The 27426-nt window shown below is 35.5% G+C and overlaps 1 protein-coding gene across 3 annotated transcripts in view; it reads left to right on the top strand.

Moving 5' to 3' along the window:
* The window catches only part of LOC150103237 (mitochondrial import inner membrane translocase subunit Tim21), a 102634-nt gene extending 83067 nt beyond the window's left edge, over positions 1–19567 (top strand). For all 3 annotated transcript variants that reach the window (XM_090397887.1, XM_090397888.1, XM_090397886.1), the window contains exons 5-6: positions 3732–3831; positions 19348–19567. In XM_090397887.1, the coding sequence (XP_090254013.1) occupies positions 3732–3831; positions 19348–19461 (214 nt within the window). In that variant the 3' untranslated portion in view covers positions 19462–19567. The remainder of the gene's footprint in view (positions 1–3731; positions 3832–19347) is intronic.
* The last annotated feature ends 7859 nt before the right edge of the window (positions 19568–27426 follow it).

Here is a 27426-nt window from a genome sequence, read left to right as displayed (position 1 = left end):
TATCATACGTTTTTACTGATGATATTAATGTATGATAAGCTTTTAACACTTTTTTGGAGAGTAAATGCAAAAATCTATATGCAGTAATAATAAGTTTTCACTTATGTGTGAAAGCTTATTATAATTATTACAATTCTGTTAATCCTACTCACAACATGGTTTGAAAACTATAGCATATTTTAGTACTGTAGGCATATTAAGGAATTTGCTCAAGTGGATACTGTTTATTTTCTGTAGTGCACATGTTGTGGGTTCAGATATATGGATGTGTTTTAACACCTTTATGTGGTAAAATGATTTCATTGCCCAGTGTGTTACTACTACTCTATGAAGCACTGAACCAGCTTGGGGAGAAAAATGCCATAAATGGTGTCTAATGTAGTATTTCATCACAGAACAGGTGTAGCACTAATCATTAAAAAAAGCTTCTAAACTCAATAGTTGATGTAAGACCAATTTCCTCTGGAATCATCTCAGTAAGATTCAAAGAAAAAGAAAAAGGAATATATATAAAAATAGAAGTTTATGACCCAGACCAATCACACGAAGAGGAGGAATATAGCCAATTTCTTGAGCAGCTGCAAGAAGAAATCAGGCGAACAACTAAAGAGACATCCTGATTATTATGGGAGATTTTAATGCAAAGATTGGGATTGGTCAGTACTCTGAAGATAAAGCAGAAGTAATGGAAAAATTCGGTTATGGGGAGATGAATGAGAGAGGAGAGGACTTGATTAATTTTTGCAAAATAAATCAATTGTTAATCACAAATACCTTATTCTACCACAGGCCACAACACAAATCCACCTGGACATCACCAAACAATGAAATCAAAAACTGTATAGACTATATAATTGTTAATAAGAAGTGGAAACATTCCTTCCAAAATGTCAAAACATTAAAAAAGATTGACATGGATACAGACCATGAACTATATCAGCCAAACTAAAAATCAGTTTCAAAAGAAACAGAATAAACCACCCAAAACAAAAGAAGACAGACATCTCAAAACTCAGTGATAGCTTGACGAGATCTAACTATCAGAGAACATTAAAAGAAAAATTAAATAATCTTGCTTTAGATACAGTCTCAGAGTCTTGGAAAAAAAGGTAAAGAAATGATTAAAGAAACGGCAACAAAATCACCTGAGCTACTAGACAAGAGTAAACAACGATTGGCTTACACCAGAGATTTTGGACTTATGGGAGAAAAAAAAAATATCTAAAACTAACCTCTCAAATGAAGATAAAGAAGAAAATAGAATATTATACAAAAATTTGAAAAAAGAAATAGACAAAAAATGCAGATTAGCAAAAATCACATATTTAGAAGAAAAATCAGGAATATGTGAAGAAGCATACAAAAAACATGACTCCAAGACCATTTATGAAATAATTATAGATAACTAGAACATACGCACTCAACCCAGTTGTTTCAATATTGCAAAAAGATGGAACCACAACAAGTAGCTGTGAAACAATAAAAGAAATATGGACTAATCATTTTAAAGAATATTTGCAGCTGAAGAAAACATAGATTCAAGACGCATTCAACCTAGAAGAAACTTCTGACACAAAAGACATACTAAATGAAGAAATACATAGAGCAATCAAACAAACGAAAAATAATAAAGCACCAGGCATAGACAACATTCAAAAAGAACTTCTAGAAAAAGGGGGAGAAAGCATAATAAATTACCTAAGGGAACTGTTTAACAAAATACTAAAGAAAGGAAATTTACCAACTGAATGGAAAACAGGCCAGGTCATACCCATTCACAAAAAAAGGAGATGTCAGATCCTGCACTAACTATAGACCTATCACTCTTCTAAGCCATTGCTATAAAATATTCATTAGGATTCTTCAAAACAGAGTTAAACATTCCTATGAAGAACAGATGGAAGAAGAGCAAATGGGATTTAGAAATATCAGAAGCACAATAGATGCAATTTTCACATTAAACAGATTAGCAGATCTTATGAGAGACAAAAATAAAAAAAAACTCTACTGCTGTTTTATCGACTTCAAACGAGCTTTTGACTCAATAAACAGAATCAAACACATTGAAATTCTAGAAAACAAAGAGGTTCGACAAATACATATTAAATTGTATCAAGAATTACTATTCAGAAACACAAGCAATAGTGAATTACAAAAACATAGAAATGATCAAATAGCAATTGAAAAAGGAGTTATACAAGGCTGCCCATTGTCATCATATGTATTCAACCTGTACCTAAATGAAGTAGTAGACGAAGGACTACAGATGTATGAAGGCATAACTATAAATGGAAGAAATATAACACATTTAAACTACAGACAGCCAAGAAAAATTAGAAAATATCCTGATCAAGCTGCATCAAACAAGTAACAAATATGATGTGAAAATCAATTTTAGTAAAACAAAACTAATATAATAGGAAGAAAAAGGGAAGCAATCCAAATAAAAATAGGAAACAATAATATAGAGCAAGTAAAGCAATTCAATTACTTAGGATCAATAATCACTGAAGATCTAGACTATTTCGAAACCAACAAACACAGAATCAATAATTGATGGATAACAATGGGAAGACTACAAAAAATATGGAACAATAAAAGATTAAGCAAAGAACTCAAATTAAAGATATATAAAACAATGATAATTTCCACAATACTCTATAGCTCAGAATGCTGGATCTTAAGGAAAAAAGAAATGGATAAGCTCAATGCTTTTGAAATGAAATGTCTAAGAAAAATCATTAGAACAAACTGAACAGAAAGAAAAACAAATGAAAAAGTCAGAGAAGAACTTAACTTTAATGACACAATAATTACAGCACTAGAAAAAGAGCCAACTAAGCTGGTTTGGACATATTTCTATTGAATGAACCCAGAAAGACTACCAAACATACTATTAAATGATAGAATTGAAGAGCAGCCCAGCAGAGGAAGACCAAGAAAGAAATCGATTGACAACATTAAAGAAAGCACCCACTTAAACTCCATAATAGAACTTCATAAAAAGACAGCAGACAGAAAGAAATGGCAAAAATTTGTCTTTGAAGAAATCAACCCACCATGAGCAGAAGAGAAGAAGAATGTAGTATTTCATGAATGGTACTAAAGTTTTATCATACATTTGTAACCATGATACTAATATATGATAAGTTTTTAATCTTTTGTGGGTAGTATTTGCAAAAAAAAAAAAAAATCACTCAGTCCTTCAATAATTAGGATGGTCATTCACCACCTTGCATATTTGATTTCTACAAACTATATGTCACATACTATAAATTTTGCATGCTACCAAATTAGTATTCTTTGATATTTTTATAGTTGCCATTCCCAGTTTGTTAATACAAGACCAACTCAGCAGATTATGTTGCTGGTGAACTCAAAATAATATAAGTGTTGCTTTACCAGTAGTCCAGAGAGATGGAATATCGTTTATCTCATCATTAAACTGGAATGAAAGATAAGATTCCTTCACTAAGAAAATGGGAAAAATAAATGAAAATGTAATGCCGAAGTTATTCTGGACATAGTGCACATGTTGTATTGTATATGTTAGATTAATACTTCATGAAAGATTTCTGATATTTCGTGTAGTGTCTTCATTGAGAGAATGTTAGTGTGTGTGTGTGCGCACACACGCGCAGACGTGCATGCTATTCATCTATCTGTTAAATTATACTTTACTCGTTTCTAAAAACAAAATAGGAATTTTATTAATGTTTTATTTTCTTTAGTCATATCAAGTATATCAAGGATGGTGTTAATCATATGAGATTAAAATTTTATATTGAGGGAAGTAAAAGAAAAGGAACAGTTCAGGTTGAAGTAAGAGAGGTATGTAATATATTTGTCTAATGATATAATTATATTCAAAACTCAGTTCAGCTGATTTCTTGAAATACCTTCAGCTGAAGATATTTATCTCTTATTAAATAATAATTCATTTACTTCCAAATCATATTTCATCAAGTGATTTGAAATTGCTTTATACATAAATTGTTTGGTTTAATATTTGATTTTATTATTGTTATTATTATGTATGCTCTTCTAGGGAGGCCAAGTACTCTTTCAGTTTAGGTCAACGTACCTGTTGTTTATATACAGTATTAGTATTATTATTACTCTGTGGAGTACAGATCGTGGGAGATCCACTCTAACCATTGCACACACACAATACCTATCATACATCTTCTTGAACTCATTCACTGATGAAGGCACTCACAACCACCCTCCACACAAAAAAATATAGTCCTAACACCCTTGCTAATCACACTCTTATACAATTTCCAGGGGTGATCTCTTATTCTCTCCCTTCTCACCACTCCATCTCCACAGAATCCAGGGACAAGATCTGCCTACAGTAATCCAGATGTGGCCTTATAATGGGGAATAATAACCTCTTTATTCCTACTTATTAGCGTGTTCTTTGACTGGATCTGATATGCTGTTTTGGTCACATTTGCAATATGTCCTCTAAACTTAAATTCTCTTTCTCTACTATAATCCCTGGCCTCATCAATTGAACTTAATACTACTCTGGAAACAGTAGTGATTCACCTATCTGTAGGATTTCTTATTACAGTATCTTCAAATTATTTACTAGCAGCTGAGTTAAATGAAATCAGTCTTGATAACCTTAATCTTGTAACTGCCTGAGCCCACTCTATGGAGTAGTGCCAACACAAATGGACTAGGTCCTATCATTGAATGAATCCTTTTCTCTCTGTAGGATTTTGTATAACAGTAGGTTCGATTTATTTACCACCAGCTGAGTTACATGAAATCCATTTTGATAACCTTACCTTGCAACTTCCTGAGCTCATACTTCTTATGGGTGGCTTTAATGGGCACAAAACTCTGTTGGGTAGTGATAACACAAATGGATGAGGTCATAGCATTGAACAAATCCTTAACAATAATGACCTCTCTCATTTTGAATAATAGATTCAATACTTTCTTCCATATGCCTACTCGCTCATATTCTACATTAGATCTTACAATCTTCTCCCTTGCCATTTTCCCACTGCTCACATGGGATGTCAAAGAGTACATGTACAGAAGTGATCATTTTCATGTTTTTTGCATAATGTCTTCACAGGATCATGTTCTCCTACATGGATACCCATCTGGAAAATGGACCAGGCTGACTGGAATACTTTTTCCCATCTTACAAAATTTAATACTGCTAGAGTCAGTCAAACACCTAACACATTGAAGCAGTAAAGTATGTAACAGATTGTATTGTCTAAGCATCAACAGTCTCAATTCCAAAAACCATATTTATTTCCACTATCTCTAAGCGCCTTAGTTGAACCCAGAGTACCAGGCAGCCAAAAAAGATCAAGATAGCTCATGGGGTATATTTCATAAACACCTCACCACATCAAACTTAATAGCATTTAAATGTGCTCAGGCTAACATGTCAGACTCCAGAATCAAAAACAATCTTAGATCCAAATTTACATCATCTATCATCTTCATCATCATAACACTAATTACGGACCCTGTTGGGTATCTACCTGGATACTGAACGGACGAGTATGAGCTGGTAGTTTGGGATTTAGTCGACCAAATTGTATTCTTATTGGCTTAAACCAAAATACAAAATGATGGTACAACATGACAAAATTTTGCTGGCTGGGGCATCACCTGGTTAAACAAGGCCCCTGTTGTTTTTGCCAGGGAACCAGAGTAAACAGCAAAAAAAAGTCAGCTACTGGAACAAATCTGAAAACACACCCCAACTTAACATCACCAGAGTTAAAGATCGGTACTATCAACATAAGAAGCCTGAATGGCAAAGAAATGGCGCTAGCTGAGGAATTAGATAAGTACCAGATCAACATAATACGGGTGACTGAAACACAAAAAAGCCAAAAACTGTGAGATCTTTCTGAGCGATAAATACAAAATGTTATATTCAGGCAATGACAATCAAGGAAAAGGAGTAGCAGCCATAGTATTCAACACTAAATACTAGGCTAATCTTCTTGAATGGCAGGCAGTCTCAAGTAGAGTGATGTGGGCAAATATCAGAATGGGGAACTGGACAATGAAACTTATTTGTGCCTATGGTCCCACAGAAGATTCTACTAAGGTAGAAGTGGAGGAATTTTTTGAGGCTTTAGAGAAAGGAAGTGACACAATGAAAAAGGGAAAAGTTGGTCCTTGTTGAGGATCTAAATAGCAGAGTAGGAAATGATTGTGAGACACATACAAAAATATTTTGGGAAAATTTGGAGAAAAGAGCAAGGCTAATAATAATGGCAAATACTTGTTGGATTTAAAATTGGAAATGATCACTATTTGAGCTTGATATCACTTGAGCAGGATAAAATTGAATTTCATATTGAAAAGAATAACATGTAAGAAAGTTTTAATGTGAATAAAAGTTGAGCAGCTCTCAGATGTGAAGTGTAGACTAAAATACACAAAGATTATTGAAGAAAAAATGAAAGAGTTTGAGAACATGAACCAAACCTTGGAGATTCAGTCGCAAGCCTTGAAGAAAACCCTGATTGATTCAGCCAGAGAGGCATGTGGTGAGGTTGTCTGCAAGGATAGAAAAATCAGAACTCCATGGTGCACACAGGAAGTTAAAGAGGCAGTGAAGGAAAAGATGAAAGCATATCGAAGGATCCTTGCAAATAAGTCCGCTTGTGCTCTTGGAGAATATAGAGACAAATGTAGGGAAGCTAAACATTAAAAAAAAAAAAACTGGAAACAAATGTCATAGGAGGACTTTGGAAAGAACATAGAAAATAAATATCAAGAAGGTGACAAAATATTCTGGAGATTGTTGAAGAAGCTTAGAAATGGAGGAAACAGTACTGTAAAAGAACTTCGAGATGATGAAGGTGACATGAAAATGGGAGAAAAATGAAGTATGGAGTAATTACTTCATTACTCCTTCATAATATTTCACATCCAAGATAACTGAAAGTATTTATCTGTTCTATTATTTTATTATTAATAACTATTTTGCTTCTAACCAGAGTTTGTCCACAAAATGCTATTGTTTTAGTTTTATCTATGAAAATTTTCATTCCAAATTGTTCTACTATAATGTTTAAATTATATATTGCTCTTTGTAAATCGTCTTCCTTATATGATATTATTACCTCATCAACTGCAAATAATAGCGTATTTATTTTGTGATTCTGGGAAATTTCTATACCTTGATTGTTTAAGGTGTTCCACTGTATTAATATTTCATTAATGTAAATATTGAAAAATGTTGGAGACAGAGAGCATCCCTATCTTACTCCTTGGTTAATAGATTGTTTTTCAGACAATTTTTCATTTATTTTTATTTTTATTTCATTATCTTTATATATATTCAATATTGCATGATCTTTTTACTTTGTCAAATAATGCCTTTTCGTAATCTATAAACAAAAGATGAGGTTCCAAATTAAATTCTCTTCTTTTTTCTATAAGTAGTTTTAAACAGAAAACTGCATCCATTGTAGAGCGTCCTTTTCTAAATCCATTTTGACATTCTAATAATATTTTTTCACTGTATATTTTTAGTTTTTCATTACGTATTCTGCTATATATTTTATAACATGCATTCAATAAACGAATATCTCTGTAGTTAGAAGGTTTTGTTTTATCCCTTTTTTTAAATATAGGTATTACTATGTTTGTATTCCATTCTATTGGTATTTGTCCATTTGTATATATTTTATTTAAAAATTTTAGTAATTTTTGATGAAATTTTTTTCCAGCAAATTTATACAGTTTGTAGTTTATCCCATCTTCTCCTGCTGATTTGCCATTTTTTATTTTATTTAGGTTGTCCTTTAATTCTTTCATTGTGATCATATCATTTAAGTTATTTTGTAAGTTTCTGGTATAATTATTTTTGATGCCAGTATTATCCGTCCAAAGATCTGTAAAGTAATCCAAGAATTTAATAAATTTAGTTTAATCCTTTATCCAAGTGTGAGCAAACAAAGTTTGCGCCTGAAAGTATCTTCAGGACTGGGGTAAGGTGGTACAACACCAGTGGTGTTGTACATAAGGAGTGCCCTGGTATTGTACAACCTTACCCCAGTCCTGAAGATACTTTCAGGCACAAACTTTGTTTGCTCACACTTGGATAAAGGATTAAACTAAATTTATTATACTCTAACCAAGTGAAAAATAAACTTCCAATAATCCAAGAATTGTTTTTCATCTATTTCACAGTTTATATTTTCAGTTTCTTTTGTATCTGTATTCATGTGTTTTAGTATTTTGCATGCACTTGGTCTTATTTGTATATGTAATTTTCTAGATATGATACAAATTTTTCCCAGCTTTCTCTGTGTCCCTTTTGTTGGCTGTTGGTTGTATTTTTATATATTCAATTTCATCATCTTGTTTTTTGCTACTTAGCCATCTATGGTTGTTTTATGCCTATCATGATAACAGTATCATTATTAACTTTAAATAACCTCATAGCTATTAGTTCTGTTTTGGTGAGATTGCTACAAGCTTTTAAAGAATTCTTTCGTTCTCTCTTTCTATGAAAGAAAGGATTCTGATCATTATGTTGGAGATTTAATGGTGTATGAACAACATTGGGAAAGGATTAAAACAACTATTTTAATCTGCCAATATTTTCGGGGGGATGCTTAAGAGTCAACGCTGTATAACTGAGAGGAAACTGCCACATACCCTTTAACGGAATGCGAATGAGCAAACCAGGGCTTCTGACCTAATGTCCAATCCTCACCTTCTCGTGGTGCACCCAGTTAGGTATCTACCTGGATACTGAATGAACAAGGATGGGCTGGCAATTTGGGATTTAGCCGACCAAATTGTATTCTTATTGGCTTAAACTACAATGTATAAACTGATGGTATGACAGAATTTCATGCTGGCTGGGGCATCGGCTGGTTATGAAATGGAATTTTTTGAGTCGTTAAATAAACCAGCTGACATAAAGGAATAGGTGATTATTAAAGACATGAACAGAAGAGTAGGAAATCCTAGAAACTTTCAGGAGCATTTGGAGGGAAAAAAGAGGAGTCCTAATAATGATTGTAAGTGCTTGTTAAATTCAGGATGTGGAGTAATTATTACTAATAGTGTTCCATCATAAAGATGTGCACATATTCATCTGGCAGTGAAAAAGTCTTATTATTTTATTTTGAAAAATGTAATCACATTATGAAGGAAGGTGACATTAAACCTGATATTCAACTCTGCTCTTTATTTTATTCCGATGATGTTATACTCCTAAATAAATCCAGTACAAAACTATTTAACTAAATTGAGGAAGAACTGTTCTAATGAAATAGAGAAACTATAATCAATAGAAAAGTATAAACAACATATTTCATCTTAAGGATGCACAATTTTTAGAAGATAGCAAATTAAATCTAGATATTATTATTATTATTATTATTATTATTATTATTTCGGGCGACTCCAGGAGTCCTTAGACTCATCGAGGGAGGCCCTAAACATCATGTCCACACAACTATGCGATTACATTCTCACAGTATCTATCATACCTTGCCTTGAACTCGTTCACCATCATAGCACCCACAACAGACTCTGGCAGCTTATTCCACTCATTTACCACTCTAAAAGTAAAGAACCCAGCTCTAACACCCCTGCTAACCACACTCTTGCCCAGCTTCCATAGGTGTCCCCTAGTTCTCCCACCACCATTCCTGATCTCAAAAACATCCTCTGAATTAATCCTATAGAATCCCTTTAGCAATTTGAATGTCTCAATCATATCTCCCCTCCTCCGCCTATCAACTAGTTTCTGCAACCCACAAATCTTCAACCTGTTCTCATATGGTTCATTCCATAGACCTGTTATCATCTTAGTCACTCGCCTCTGGATCCTCTCCACCTCCTCCCCATCAAGAAGGAACCGAGGTGACCAAATCTGGGAACAGTAGTCAAGATGAGGTCTTATCAAGGCTCGGTACAGAGGTACAATAACTTGCTTGTCTCTGCTCGTCAAGGTATTTTTCAACAACCAAGTGAGTTGATGAGCTGATTTAGCTACTTTTGCAATGTGCCCCCCTAAACTTCATCTCCCTATCCACCAACACTCCCAAGTCCCTGGCCTCATCAATCTCTTGGAGTACAGTTCCACCAATATGGTATACTGCTGCTAATCTTTTCACCCCAAATTGCATAACCTTACATTTTGTCACATTAAATTGACATCCATTCTCCTTAGCCCAGAACTCCAATCTATCTAAGTCATCCTGCAAGACTTTGACATCTTCTGCATTCACTATTGCCCTACCCAACTTTGCATCATCAGCGCACAAATGAATTGTTCCACTTAGATCCTTCCCTATATCGTTAATGAACAGATTAAACAGCAGTGGTCCAAGAACAGAACCCTGTGGCACACCACTAGTCACAGGCAGTATTTTGGACTCTACTCCTGAATAAACTACTCTTTGATATCTCTCCATCAACCAACCACCTATCCATCTCACCAACCCTATATCCATTCCCATATGTTGTAGTTTACGGATTAGTATTCCATGTGGCATCCTGTCAAACGCCTTTGTCAGGTCCAGCAGTATCACTGTAAACCCATTTCCCTTATCCAGTTCAGCCGTCACCTTGTTATAAAACTTGAGCAAGTTACTGAAGCATGATCTACCCTTCATAAAGCCATGCTGTCCCCTGTACAGTATCTCATTTTGATCAATCCATTCCTGTATTTTTCCTTTGACTACTTTCTCCAAGACCTTCACAACGACTCCTGATATGCTGATCGGTTGGTAATTTGCAACCGTAGTCTTGAATCCTCCTTTATGCAGTGAAACTATTTTCCCCTCTTTCCACACCTTCGGGACTAAACCAGACCTGAGACTCAGATTAAACGACATGGTCAAGGGCACTGATAATTCCTTATCTGCTTCACACAAGACCTGTGCCGGTATACCATCCAATCCCACAGATGTGTTCACATTAAGGTTCTGTAATAGACTAGTCACCTCCCCTTCATTCATCACTATTCCCATATAAACTAATGGTTCCTTCATTTTTTCAATGTCACCACCTGGATGATATGCTTTTACAAAGTGCACGCTCAGTAACTCTATTATATCGACTGATTCAGTGACCTCCTTACCATCGTCATTCCTTAAAATCATTTTACCGTGTACAGTTTTTTTCTTGCTTGCAGCATATTGAAAGAACTGTTTGGGATTCTCTTTTGCTTGCAAAGCTAGTTTCCTTTCATAATCCGCTTTTGCTTTTTTTTTACCACACTCGTTACCTTTCTGACCTGCACTTTATATCATTCGTGTGCCTGCAGGTCACCCCTTTCTTTAAATTCCCTCCACAGTTGTTTCTTTTTTTGCAGCTCAAGCTTAATGGTGTTATTCATCCATTTAACCCCTACTTGTTTTACTATTCGGACCCTTGGTATACAATCAGCCATAACCTCCTGTAAATGCTCCTTGACCACTTCCCATGCTCTATCGACGTCCAGCCCTTGCAGTTGTACATGCCATGGCACTGATCCAAGCAATCTCCTAAGCTTGTCATACTTGCCAGCACGGTAATTCCACATATACCCTGTCTTAATCGAAAATTCCACACCTTTAGCCACCTCCAAATATAAGACAGTAGATTAAACAATGCTAATATGGTGAGTAGCCAGTTAATAAATTTTATTTGGGATGAGAGAAATTCACCAAAACACTAAATTAATGATGTATTAGATAGTGATCAAACTAATTTTAACTTGTGGAATAAAACAGTTGATCTAGAGACTACAAATATGCCAATTAATAAAATTAAGAAAGTGCACAGATGATCAGTGGCAGAATCATATTAAAAATGAAGATACTAGAAAAGAAATTGACATTGGATAACATTCAAAAATTTGTGCATAAAGCTAATTCAAGATGATATAATCAATTAAACAGAATAGGAAAGGAAATATTAGCAAAAAAGAAAAAACAGATGGTTGTTTGCTACCATCCTGACAGTAAGAGCTAGGTGGATTCACAGTTAATACCACTTTAAAAGACTGAAATGTAAGATCTGACATTACTGACGGCCTGACAAATAACAGATTAATTTGTAAGAAAATTGTTGATATGGAGTTGGTAATATTGTTCGTTTAATGAAGCAGTACTGTCATAATGTCTGCTCGGTTAGCCTAGTGGCTGTGCACTTTGCAACCATATGCCTGGTTGTGTCCTAAGTTCGATTCCTGTTGGAGACGTGAGGAGCTTAAGGATCTTCCTCAGCCATAGCCAAGTTAGCCAGTCTTGGGCACAGGCAGTAGGGTTTCCCCCCCAGTTTAGCTGGGTTTTTTCATCCCGCAAGCAGACAAACTGGCCCTATGAACACACACGGACCACAGTCATGAATACTTCCAGTAGGGATGCAGAGGAGTGGCATGTTGGCTGCATTATTTTGCCGTGATTCCTCATTAGGAGGAGACTACCAACTGAATCAGATGGGAGGGAGAAATGGATAGATAGACTGTCATAATATCATAGGAATTTGATAATGATGATGAACTTCAGACTGGTTCAGGATGCAAGAGTGTATGGGAGATTTGAAATAGGAAGAGATTACCATTTAGTTTAGAACAGGATAAAAATCAGTATTACACTGAAAAGAAAAACGTGTATAAATGTTTTGAAAAGGATTATTATTATGAGAGACCTCCAGGGAGTCAGAGACTCGTCGAGGGAGGCCACATACTATACACACCAGCTATCATACTTATGCCTGAATTCATTCGCACTGCTTGCACTCACAACATCCAATCCATTCCAATCAGGCACCACCCTCTGAGAGAAAAATCTAGTCCTCACTCTCTTCTTAGCAGCCTTCATTCTCAGCTTCCAAGGATTCCCTCTCACCCTTTTCCCACCCTCCATAAATTGAAATTTTCATCAACTGAAATCCTGTATTGACCCATTCAGAAATTTGTAAGTCTCGATCATATCTCCTCTTTCTCCTATTAGCTGGTGTCTGCAAATTCTCAATCTGTCTTCATAATCAGTATTCCACAATCCTGATATCATTTTTAAACACTCCTTTGTACTCTCTCCAATATATCAGAATTACACTGGAAACCAGGAGACCAGACCTGTGCACAAGAGTCCAAGTGAGATCTTATCAAAGCCTTGTAAAGAGATAAAATAATGTCTTTATCTTTACATGTGAACGTTCATTTCAGCATTGCAAATATCTTTTGAGTTGCATTTGCAATCTCTGCCACATGACCACTGAACTTCAACTTCCTATCTATTAACACTCCAAGATCCCTAGCCTCATCAGTTTCTTCTAGCCGAATCACATCAATAAAACACAACATTGGATATATAATCATGCCAAAGTGAATGACTTTCCATTTACTGACATTGAACTGACACCCATTATCCCATGCTCACAATTCCATTATATTAAAATCATTCTGCAAGTACTGCATATCAGCAGCATTCCTGATTACCCTGCCTGTCTTTGCATCATCATCAAATGGCTGTATGTCACTTGTCAAATCCTTCCCAATATCATTAATGTACAGATTAAATAACAGTGGACCAAGCACTGATCCTTGTGGTACACCACTAGTTACTTTAAATCTTGCAGACTCGCATGCCCCGTATACCACTTTTTGATATCTATCAGTCAGCCATCCTTTTATCCATACTATATTCTATAACCCAAACCCATTTTCTCCAATTTATGCAACAGTCTGCCATGCTGTATTCTGTCAAAAGCCTTAGCAAAATCTAAAAGTATCATGGTGTATCCTAATCTAAAAGTTCAATGGTAACATTGTTTTAGAATGTGAGCAAGTTGCTAAAACATAACCTTCCTTTAGTAAACCGATGATGTTCATTGCAAAAGTAGAGGTCACTGTCCATTTCTGAATGCAAGTCCTAATCAATTTTTCCAAAATCTTCACCACCACTCCTGAGATACTAATTGGTCGATAGTTGGATACGTCGGTCTTTGCACCACCCTTGCGCAATGGAATTACCATACATTCCTTCCATTCCTGTGGAATAATTCCTGTTCTGAGACTCATATTAAACAGCCTGGTCAAAGGAATGGCCAGTTCACTGAACACTCTTTTAGCACATGTACTGATATCCCATCAGTCCCTATTGCTGAATTCTTATTCAATTTGTGCAACAGCTCTAATACCTCATCCTCGTCCTCATAACTCAAGAATTTTTCAGATATGCTATCTGCTCAAATATATCACTAATAGATAGGGATGTGCAATATACATTCTCTCCCTGTCAAGTCAATCCTGCCTTCCTGTGATGTGGCGTTTTTCCATGAAAGGGACTCGAGCATTTGCAGCGAGCATTCCCGTTGCAAAAGGATATCTTCCTAGTTGGAGGAAATACCAACTAGACTACTAGGTTTCAGACCTTCATTATCTGGTGAAACACCTCCATCCTACTTATTGGGGGCCTGAAGTGAAAAATGGTATGCTTGGCCTCCAGAGCAAAGGGTTCTGGTCATTCCCCCCCCCCCCCTCTTTCTTCATGCAGTGTGAGTGATACCCTTCAAGGGTATGACTAACATATGTAGAGACCCAAGCTCCCCTCCATTTTGAGGCCACAGCAGTTAAAATGGTGGCAACGTGGGGCTGCCTGATAGTATATGGCCCTGAACCAGTCAGTAATGAGTCAGAGGCTGCCTAGTCCACTGGTGCATAATCCCTCTGGCTGGTCATGCTTGGTGAGGGAGTCTGAGTATGTGGGAGGTGCTGTCAAGGATGCAGAATTGCAAGGAACCTGGTCACTCTCAGTATGGATATCATGTTCACGAGTTGGTCTCCCCCCCCCCCACACACACACTCTATGTCCCCACTCCTTCCTTTCATCTAATAATAAACCAAAAATGAACAGTGACGGCAACACTGTGAACATAAATCTCCCTCAACTACCACTTCATCCAACCAATTCAAACCAAACACAAATATTCCCAGCTTACCAGAATCCCTATCAAAAGAAATCATTTCCACATCCACTTCACAAACATCTGCAGCATAAATTCCAAAATAAACGATATTCATCACCACTTCAGACATCCAAACCTGACCTCATTCTCTTAACAGAAACCCAAATTACAGCTACGTCCACCACTGTTCACCTTCAGTGGCTAAATTATACTCTTTTGTGATTCATTTCGCCACAAAGGTGGTGCCTGTGTCTTTGTGTATAATAAAATTAGTTTAATCCTTTATCCAAGTGTGAGCAAACAAAGTTTGCACCTGAAAGTATCTTCAGGACTGGGGTAAGGTGGTACAACACCAGGACAACTCATTGCAAAGGTGGAGCAAGCATAAATTCCAAAATAAACGATATTCATCACCATTTACAGACATCCAAACCTGACCTCATTCTCTTAACAGAAACCCAAATTATAGCTACGTCCACCACTGTTCACCTTCAGTGGCTAAATTATTCTCTTTTGTGATTCATTTCGCCACAATGGTGGTGCCTGTGTCTTTGTGTATAATAAAATTAGTTTAATCCTTTATCCAAGTGTGAGCAAACAAAGTTTGCACCTGAAAGTATCTTCAGGACTGGGGTAAGGTGGTACAACACCAGGGAAACTCATTGCAAAGGTGGAGCAAGCATAAATTCCAAAATAAACGATATTCATCACCATTTACAGACATCCAAACCTGACCTCATTCTCTTAACAGAAACCCAAATTATAGCTACGTCCACCACTGTTCACCTTCAGTGGCTAAATTATTCTCTTTTGTGATTCATTTCGCCACAAAGGTGGTGCCTGTGTCTTTGTGTATAATAAAATTAGTTTAATCCTTTATCCAAGTGTGAGCAAACAAAGTTTGCACCTGAAAGTATCTTCAGGACTGGGGTAAGGTGGTACAACACCAGGGCAACTCATTGCAAAGGTGGAGCAAGATACCAACACTCCTATCTCAGTATCTCCTATAATGCAAAACACATCTCCTTGTGGATATGTCTAATGTTATGCATTAAGGGAAGGGCCACTACCCAGACTAGTTTCGACCTTTATTGAGTCTCTTCAGTGGGAGCCAGGCCCAAGTGGAGATACAAGGCAGAAGCATTAGCAGGTCATCTCTACCTATAGGAGTTGCCAAATGGTGTGCCACCCTTTTTTAATAAATTACTCTGGATTTAGAGAAAGATGTTGAAAGTGTTTATTTTTCACTTGGTTAGAGTATAATAAAATTAGTTTAATCCTTTACCCAAGTGTGAGCAAACAAAGTTTGTGCCTGAAAGTATCTTCAGGACTGGGGTAAGGTGGTACAACACCAGGGAAACTCATTGCAAAGGTGGAGCAAGCTACCAACAACTAGTACAACACCAGCAAGCTACTGGTGTTGTACCACCTTATCCCAGTCCTGAAGATACTTTCAAGCGCCAACTTTGTTTGCTCACACTTGGATAAAGGATTAAACTAATTTTATTATACTCTAACCAAGTGAAAAATAAACTTTCAACATCTTTCTCTAAATCCAGAGTAATTTATTAAAAAAGGGTGGCACACCATTTGGCAACTCCTATAGGTAAAGATGACCTTGCTAATGTTTCTGCCTTGTATCTCCACTTGGGCCTGGCTCCCACTGAAGAGACCTCAATAAAGGTCGAAACTAGTCTGGGTAGTGGCCCTTCCCTTAATGCATAACATTAGACATATCTGCAAGGAGATGTGTTTTGCATTATAGGAGATACTGAGATAGGAGTGTTGGTAACTTGCTCCACCTTTGCAACGAGTTGCCCTGGTGTTGTACCACCTTACCCCAGTCCTGAAGATACTTTCAGGCGCAAACTTTGTGTGCTCACACTTGGATAAAGGATTAAACTAATTTTATTATACTCTAACCAATTGAAAAATAAACTTTCAACATCAAAATACTTTCAACATGTGTCTTTGTGTGTTCTAACATTGCCTGTCAGAGAATGCCAAATTTAGAATCTCCTGCTTTTAACCTCCTTTGGCTGAAGGTTTCTTTGCCCCACTTAATAACATTCATCTGCTGCTTTTACTATTCTCCAAACTGAAAACCACAAAGACCTCTTCACCTTCCTCTTCTGGCTTCCTTTTTCACCCCAGATCAAGCCAGACGTGATGTAGAAGTTTTTGCTATAAGCAGTGATGTAACGCAAATCATGCAGCTACCTATCTGAATTCCAGATAATCCCCTCTACTCGCCAAATACCCCTTGATCTTTTTTAAACTAGTTCTCCTTCCAGACATATTATAGAAGTTACCTCTCTTCTCGACACCTCAGACCACAATCTAGTGAAAGTTTCCAGTCTCATAAAACACCCCTACTCCAACTGCACCCAACTTCCTATCTTCTGGTACTACAAAGGTGCAAAGTGGGATGATATATGGAACTACTACTCTTCTTTACCATGCATAACTATTGTTTCTGCTCTTCTGACCCAGATACTTGCACTGAGCAAGTTGCAGAAGTTATCCTCAGTGGCATGAAGGTATTCATCCCTTATTCCATCCAAAATTCCCATCCACTTTCCAAGCTGTGGTTCAACAGAGGATGCATGAAAACAGTTGAAGAAAAAAACTCAGCTTACTACAGGCAGTTTGCTTCAACAACCCAAGCTTCGTACTCAGTCTATACTTCTGCATAGACTGAGTATGAAGAATGAGTATGAGTATCAATAAACATGAATCAACTATCAGTAAATCGAAATTCAACTTTATAAAAGCCACTAGCAGAAAACTTGTCTCTTGTCCAAACGGTAGCTGTACTGTGTGATCCCCAGAAGGATAAATATAAAAATAATAAGTTTGAAAACAAGTACCAAACCATAAAGACTGTTGCAAAGTCTGGAAAAAAAAGAAAAAAAAAACTGATTATTTCACACAGTGAAGCATATGATTTTTTTTAATCAATTTATTTTTTATTCCATTACACAATAAAAATAAATTCAGGACCAGATGCAAAGGCAGTTCTGGAAATTAAGAAATTGTATAGCAAGTTCCTGTTCAGTATATGCCCTTAAAGAATACCAAAAGATGTATAAAGTTATGTGTAAAAGGAACTAAAACAAAAGGAAGATTGGGGGGGGGGAGTAAAATAATCCATAAATCTTACTCTAGAGGCCTAAAATGGAACTTTTTCAAGCCACTTCATTCCTTCAATAATTAGTGTGATGATCACACTAGGCAACGAAATTCATCTACCACTTAAAGACTTAAAGACATTCACAAAATATTCATGCCTACAATCGGATTCAGATACACAGCTCGTTGGTTGGAGAATGGATATGTTAAGTACTTGGACAATGACACAATAGTGGTAAAAATATACATGAGGAGTGCAGTCATGATTGCATATCAGTATTGGAGGTAGAAAAAGTTGTTAGAAATCTTAAATGTGAAAAAGTAGCTGGAGTAGATGATATTCAAACAGAAATGCTCAGATATGGAATGGTCATGTAAAGTGTTAGGGTGATTATGCTACATAATTCTAGATGATTGGAGTAGAGCTCTCATAGTAGTCATTTCTAAAAAAAATAAAAGAAGGAATGGGAAATAAAACTGATTGAGAATAACAGATCAATTTAGCCAGTGTGTATGTATTCCAGACAATATTCATACAAGAATAGTTGACAAGAGGCCAAGAAAGTTTGGGGAAGAACAATAAGCTAAATAAAGCTCATCAAGACTGCATTTTTACTTGAGGACAAATAATCAAGAATTCATGGAAATATATCTAGGATATTTCTCTAAGTTCAGTTGATTTGGAAAAAAAAAATATGATGACATGTCAAAACAAAACATGTTCCAAACTCTATAGTTATAATATGGTGTAAATGAGACATTATACAAATCAGTATATAGACTTTGCTTAGTTTTAAGTCAAAAGATAGATTGAAGGAGATATAGGAAGAATGTAGATTAGTGTATAGGAAAAAATTAAGATTAAAAAAAAAAAGAATTATCAAACCTTGAACATGTGAAATAATCAGAACAAACCAATTAGAATGCACTATTCTGAGAAAGTCAGTCAACAAAATCCATTCTTTCATTCTGATTAATCATCTTTCTATAACTATGTAAGCTGCCAACTTGGTATAAAAGGCAGCTGTGGATGTAACATGCCTCAATGATATATGAGGATGATCAGTGAGTTGAATATACCAGATTTTCTTATCAGGTATATTCTATTACAAGTGATTTTCTTATCAGGTATATTCTATTACAAGTGATTTTCTTATCAGGTATATTCTATTACAAGTGTATTGAAGTGTTTACAATATCAGGTATATTGTAAACACTTCTAATATCCTATTAGAAGTGTTTACAATTATTGTATGTAGCATATTTTCTTCATCATTAATCCAGACATTGTCTTTACAGAATGACAGAGGAAAGTATGAATATCGATATCTACTTGTGAACTTAGATGGATATCCTGAAGAGACCATTATCCTGGAAGATAACAGATTTAAAAATAATTTACTATGTGTATAATTTTGTGTGGATTTCTTGTTACAATGTAAAATTTTAATCTAATTTTATAACAAATGCTATGATAAACTTGATATATTCATTTAAGATAAATTTTATTTCTGAGGTATTTTTTGTGTGCTAATGTTTTTTCAGAGAAATCTTTTTGAAATAATTATTGTGTAATTTATATGAAATTAATCAGTACCAAACTGGTTGTCATAACTACAGGAAATTCAGTAAAACAGAATATTATTTCATTTGCCAATGCTGAAACTCCATCACTATATAGTATTTAAAATAAATGATCATAGTTCAGTTATGTTTGATTTCATGAGAAATGCTATTTGTTCCTCCAAAGAAACTAATTGGATGTTATCATCATCAATTTCCTGATATGTTCAGGCCACTGTGACAGCATTAAGTTTAAATAAACTTAATCTGTCACATAAACTTAATCATGTCACAGCATTGTGACATGATTAAGTTTATGACACAGTCATCAGTGGCATTTTTTATAATTGAATCACTGTACTGTATAGCATCCTTATTTATATATTCTGCTTTACTTACCTGATTATTGTTACACAGTAATATCTTGCTGCTTCTTTCTTTGTTCTTTCTCATTTTTCTTCTTTAACTCTTTTCTACACTTCCCTAACCATCTCTTGGCATTTTCTTGCAACTTTTAAATCGCACTCTCTCTCTCTCTCTCTCTCTCTCCCCCCCTCCCTCCCTCCCCTTTTATTCTATTTAACAATCTCTATACATTTATAGAACTTGGCAAATAGAACTGCCATCAAATTCCTGATGTGTACCCTTGGGAACATATAGGATATTGTGATAGTACTGCATGAAAAGGTTACATCATTACTAACTTCCCATCAACAATTTTCCTCCAAATTGGTGTGTTTTATCTGTCAAGAACTCCAATGTTATCAGTTCTCATAAATTTTGCCTTCTAAGGTGCTTCTTACTGTATCAATCCACCTGGATTGTGTTCTTTCTATGTGTCTTTTTCCTGCCATTCTGGCAAACAAACACTTGTTTTTCTGATCCATTATGTGTATGTGACATTAACACCTGAGATTAGCCCTGCTGATACATTCCTGAATGTTAACAGTGTCAAGTTCTTTCATAACATCCTTATTTTTAATCTGATATTACCATTGATGCCATCTGTCCACTCTTCTAATCATTCTTAGATCCATAAGTTAAAGCTGGTTTGAACACTGTTTTTACTAATTTCTTTCTTATTCCATATTTTACTAATTTCTTTCTTATTCCATATGTTGTTCAGTTGATTTCCTGAACCATACCAACTTTGTTAATTCTGTCGTCCCTTATATATCCCTTATTTAATTTGCCATCTTCACTAAAATTGTCCCTAAATAGCTGAAATGTTTTTTATTCTATTGATTTTCCATTTGGAATGCAGTATATACTCTCACCATGTCTTTATTTACCATTCGACAAATCTGGTATTATTTTACTTAACTCATTTCTGAACTTTTTGTAATGCCTCTTCTTTTTTACTTTCAGAATTTCAAATAATAGTTAACTAAATAAGCACCTCTTTGCTTATACTTGCTTATGTCAATTTCTCCATTCTTTCTTTGTAGTCTCATATTCCCTATTCAAATTCCTCTTGAATTGACTCTTCAACTCTTCTGCATTTATTATCACCAAGCATGCATTTCTTTTGCTGGCCTTCAGATATCTCTCTGCTGCTCTAACCTTGAATGGATGAGGCATTGGCTCCATTGTTGAATATTTTGCTGTCTGTAGCACATGCCTATCAAGGCCATTGAACTATGTGTTGCACTGTGTGTAAGAAGAAAGTATGTAGGGGGGGGGAGGACAGAAATCCTACTTTGGATCATGACCAAGCACATGATTTCTTGCTCCCAACACAGACTAGCTTAATTCTAACTTAAACTAGCTTACATCTTGGAACTACATTCCCACCCACTCCTATCAGGGAACTTCAAATATAATACATTCATTTTACAGAGTAACTCATTATGTGTCGACTCATCGAGTCCACGATCTACAACCCACTGAGACACCAGTGCTTGTGAATTAGAAAGAACCTCCCTATGGTGTATGTGCATAGGAGCACAGTGAGAATCTTTAAGGGCACCCTCACCTCTTCTCAACAAGACATTGTTTGGTCTTAGTTGGGCACACAGGTATGCCATTGTGGGCAACCAACTCCACGTTAAAGACAGCACGATGGTCCAATCTTTCTTGGATTACGCAACGGAGCCAAACATATCTCTTCGGGATCCTCGATGGTCACCCAGACCCGGTATAACGAAAGTAGTCACCGAGAATTACTTTCAGTAAACTTATATAAATATTTATTTTTATCCTGTTGTGTTTTTCCAGCCAGTGCAAGTCATCTACCATATTATTCTCCAAAAAGTACAGTGAGAGCTATAAAACTCATCTCTAGATCAAATTAAACTGAAATAACTGTTTTAGTCTTCTTTAGATTTCACAACATTTATCCTTTAGTCAGTGACGTAACGAGGGTATAAAGCACCTGTGGCGAGTGTCTAACTTGCCCCCCCCCACACACACACCCAAAAATGACAAAAATGTTATACGTTTTGTGCCCGGGGGGGGGGGTGCCTCTTTCGGCGCGCCCTCGTTACGGCACTGCCTTTAGTTAGTCGGAAAGATCAAGTTTCGAATATTGCCCGTGACTCGAGGAACATTTATAAATGAAGGTGAATTGGCAGATATTGTCCAGTGTTTTTTTTTTTTTTTTATTTATAAGTTAGCATCATCACATTGCAATTTCCAAATTGAAGAAGTAAGATTTTGAATAGACAGGGTTGGAGGTGACAAATTCAGGAGGTAAAGACTCAATTTGTGCTATAGAAGGAAGAAACTATACTGACTTCACATCCCTAGTTGCTCAGCTATAATTACAGTCAAGCTAAGCATTAGTGTTGTGATTTTTTATTATTTGTTTATTCATCTTAACATAATTCTCTTTTCTTAGCTCTAATTAGCCTTGAATGCTAATTCAGAGACAAAGTTCACCTCCCATTTCATACGTCTTCTTAGCTGTGTAAATTGGTTTTGCTATTTTTCATTGCTTGTCTACCTTTTCTAACTTTTGCACAGAAGATGACAATGAAACTTGGTTGGAAATTATTGCATTCATAAAAAATTTTCAAGTTTATTCTTTCTAACATGGTTGCTTAAGGTTTGAATCTAGTTAACTGGGATGTTCACATACCCTGTGAGGATTGCTGAGAACTTAGCAGCAGCCAGTGTCCAGTCCTCACAGGGTATATAAACATAATAAATGAATAAAGAGTGATTGGCAGTATTGGACCTTGCTCAGCTAAATTGTATTCTATGTTGGTTCAAACTACAAAGCAATCTAAACAGCAATTAAGAAATGAACGCCAGACATATAAAAATGTTTTTGGAAAATGTGGATAAATGACAAAAATGTTATACGTTTTGTGCCCTAGGCGGGGGTGCCTCTTTCGGCACGCCCTCGTTACGGCACTGCCTTTAGTTAGTTGGAAAGATCAAGTTTCGAATATTGCCCGTGACTCGAGGAACATTTATAATTGTAAGTACCTACTGGATTTCAGTTCAGGACATCAATAACTAGTCATTACTCACACTATTTTCAATATAAAGATGTGTACAAATTCATATGAAGAGAACATGTAAAGAAATAAGACTTATTGACTGTGTTATCCTTTATAACAACTTTTTACTGGTTCAAGATACAGGATTGTTATTACATGGGATGAAATAAGAAATGATCACTATTTAGTTTTAAAAAAATGAGAGTTTGAAAATGAGTATCAGAAACAGTAGTAAAATTTGAAGAGAAAATTGGTTCTGCAAGGAAGGCACTTAGTAAAGTTTGCAAGGATAGAAAAATTTGACCATTGTGCTGGACCCAAAAAGCTAATGAAGCAACTCTGGGGGGGGGGGGGGGGGGAATAATAATAATAATCAAAGTTCCGTGCAAGTAAGTCAACAAAGTAAAAATTTGATAAGATAAATATGATGATTGTGGAAGCTATTAAAAAAAAAAGCCTAGAAACAGAGGAAAAAGCATTATAAAAAGAATCGGTAATAATAAAAGCAACATAAAAGCTGAAGCTAAAGATATTCTAAATATATATTTGTAATAATCACTTGGATACTTTACGTGAGAGAAATAATGGTAGAAAACATTAAATTATACAATCAGGAGTGTATATGCGTGCATATATATACAGGGTGTTCGGGATAAATTTGACATATTTATAATTAATTATATTTTTCCGTAAGTTACATGTATTAACACACACTTCTCTTCATTTAAAAGTTTGGACCCTTCTTCATTCATATACAAGATGTCAGAAAGGATGGATAGCTGGAACCCACCTGAATCATGGAAGAGAATAACTTGTATCATGATGATTCGTGCCCTCCATCAAAATAAGGATATTACGACTGCTGCCCAATGCTCCCTGAATACAGTAAAAACAATCAGGCATGAACTAGAGACTTGCAATGGTGACTACGAGGATGTAGCAAGAAGAAAGATCCCTAGCAGACGATCTGATTGCGTTCGTACAGCAGAATTCCTCGCAAATCTGCAGGAACAGGTGTTGAAGAACCCTGGCATTGGAATTCGGGCTTTGTTCGTGGAGTTGCTAACTGTAGTCAAGCCCTGGATAACAAGGGTAGCCAATGGTAGGCCGTATGTATGGCAGCAGGATTCGGCCCCTTGCCACACCTCTGGGAAAAGTCAAAAATGGTTGTCTGAAAATTTCTACGACTTCACCAGTCCAAATGTTTGGCCTCCAAACTCCCCAGACCTTAACCCCATGGATTATTTTGTATGGGGCGCAGTTGAAAAAGACACCAATCGCACTTCCAGTAATACAAAAGCCCAGTTAATGGATAAAATTAAAACAGTTTTTGCGGCCCTTCCCAGGGAGACTGTAGCATCAGCTTGTTCGAGGTTCCGAAGCAGAATTGAAGCTGTGATCGATGCTAATGGTGGTTATTTTGAGTAAATCTTGTTGATAGTATTGTAATTAACTCTGCCTGTAATGTTTTTTTGTCAATTCATTAAATTTAATAGATACAAAGAAGATTTTCTTTTTCCTTACGAAACTGTCAAATTTATCCCGAACACCCTGTATATATACTTGAGGTGGGTAAAGAAGCTATTAGAAATGTGAAATGTAGACAGGTAGCTGGAGTAGATAATATTAGACCAGAAATGCTCAACTGCAGAGATTATAAAAGCTTTACAAAAGTTACACTTCATAATTCAGAAGATCGAGTTCTAAATGATTGAAGTAACACTATTATGATGTGTTAAAAAATAAAATAGAAATTTCCCCACTTAGTGTTTCATGTAAAGTTTATGCTAGCATATTTGAGGTGGAAGAAGAAGAAAAAAAAAGCACATATGTAGACAAGAAACTTGACAAAGAAAATTCTTTCATATCCTCCCTGAAATTATTTTATAGTAACCTATACACAAGCAGAGAAACAGCTACAGATGCTCTACTAAATTTAGATTAGGTAGATTCAGAACCATCAATCATAATAGAAAAATTATGGAAAGTTCTGTAGCCAGCAAAGAATAATTAATGTCCTGGAAAAGGTGGTAGATTAACAGAACCAGCAAAATCAGGAGGTTCATAAGGTCTTACTTGGATATGTTCAGTAATATTTTTACTAGGAGTAAAAATATTTTTTTACTAGAAAAAAATGACTTCAGCAGCATAAATCACTGATTATCTTATATAAAATGGGCAGCAAAGATGATATAGCTATAGGCCAATCAGTTTGTTACCACAGTTGTACAAAAATTTTATATCATTATTTTAAATAGAATAAAATTAAATTTCAAGATGTATAGCCAGCCTGGTTGGCCAAGTAGTTAAACATATTTGCTTTCCAACCAATAAGCAGCACTGTAGGTTCAAATCCTGCCTTGGATATGGATATTTTTGATTGTCTTTTTAGATGGGGGATAAATTTCATTGCTTAGCATGAGACCACTGCCCTGCTTGTTGGAGACCTGAAGTGCTTGAAAAAGTTTCATGTTGGGTTTCTGGACTATGTGAAAAATGAAAAAAAAAATCCTTAGTCCAGCAGCTGTACGAATGTACTGTAAATTTACAAATAAACCTTCTGTGGGAACCAAATTATAAAAAAAAAGAGAGAGAGAGCATATGAACAAGCAGGCTTCATAGCAAGATTCTCAATAGTAAATCTTATGCACACTATTGACCAAGCAATAGAACAAGTAAATGAATTTTATCTTCCTGAATATTTTGTGTTTGTATATTTTAATAAAACTTTTTATTCTTTATTTCAGTGTAAAGTAAAAAGCAGTAAAATGTTGGGACAAATGCATTGACTCACATGGACATTGAAGGAGACTAGAATATGGTATTTATAAACTTTAATAAAATTAAAAAAAAAAAAAAATTCCTGTTATTTTTGATTACCCCCTTGTATATCAGATCTCAACAGCCAGCTTAAAGTGAAACATTGGGAAAGATATTTGGCATTGAGAGAGGAGTGCAGCAAGGAGATCTGACATCACTCAACTCATTTTCTGCTACATAAGAAGTCTTTTAAGAATGTCTCATAGAAAAACAATAGAATTATCATCAGTGACAGAAATCTAAATCATTTACATTTTGCAGATGACATTGTTCTGTTAGCAAAAAATAAAGAAACTTCAAAAATGCTAAATTACACTGATGGAATAAGCTGGAAAAAAAAAAGTTAAAAAATTAGCATAACAAAAATATTGATAGATGCATATCAAGCTGAATGAAATTAGCAGATAATCCTATGGAAATTATGGATGACTATATTTTTCTCAGATAGATTTAAGGAAAAACATGATAAAGATATAGAACAGTTACATAAGGATTAATGTGTGGATTATCCTAGTATTTATCTGTGGGAAGGAGATGAAACACAGGCAACATTTCAGAAATGTTGATGGGTTTCATATGGCACAGAGTCTTGGAAAGAAGAATGCTGTACATAACAAAAAAGAGAATTAGAGAGAGAGGACTAGATTAGAGTATATTGTAAAGTATGTAAATGGAGATGGACTGGCCATATTAACAGATGAATGATGGACAAAATTAAGCACTAACAAAAGGAAAGATCACCAAAAAATGCGAGATGGAGGGATGATCTTCAAAAGTTTGACATGAGATGATGACACTCAGCTAAAGATAAACAACTGAAAAGTTAGGGGAGGGGGAGGCCTATATCCAGTGGATTGGTAAAAGCTGAAAAGAGGATGTGTGTGAGAGAGTGAAAATTGTTAGCTTTTGCAGAGATATGATGTACTGGGTTAAGATGGAGGGCTATGATAGGAAATGATTTTATGTGCAGGCAGTGTGGAAGGAATGAATATGAGAGAGGATGGCCTGCACTTTAAGGGAGCCTAAGAAATTATTTATTGGAGTGAGAACTAATGCAGAGAGTCAGAGAAACTAGATCATTGCAATATAAATGGTCATAAATTGTGTTAAGGGATTGGACCTGTATGCTTTTAGGGTCAGACTTTTTGAGTGTTTTTAGGATTGGAAACAGAACGTTGCCAAACTGGGTAGAGCAGGTTGCAGGTGTAAGTATATGAAAAAGCCAGGAGGTAACTTGTTATGTCTATACAAATATGAGGAGCATCAGAACAAAAGGATTGAGTTTGTTGCCTTGGTAAATATGTTGTAACTGAAGATTTTTAACATTAATGAAACCTGATTCTCAGAGTCAGATGTAATAACTGGAATCACATCTAAATGGTATATTATTTTTACAAAGGTAGGAAAAGAGATAGAGGTATTAGCAATAATAGTAATAACATTTGTGTAGCAGTGAATGTAAGGCTGTATGATGTGAAGTGGAAGCTGATAGAATGAAGTATGTTGGAGTTGTGCTACAAACCTAGTCATTTAGCTTCTAGGATGATGA

The sequence above is a fragment of the Typopeltis vanoorti genome, chromosome 9 (assembly GCF_054136105.1).
Source record: "Typopeltis vanoorti isolate ZY-2024b chromosome 9, IOZ_Tvanoo_1.0, whole genome shotgun sequence".
NCBI lineage: Eukaryota > Metazoa > Arthropoda > Arachnida > Uropygi > Thelyphonidae > Typopeltis > Typopeltis vanoorti.
Note: the sequence above shows the minus strand (reverse complement) of the source record. Positions and strands in the feature narration are given on the sequence as shown.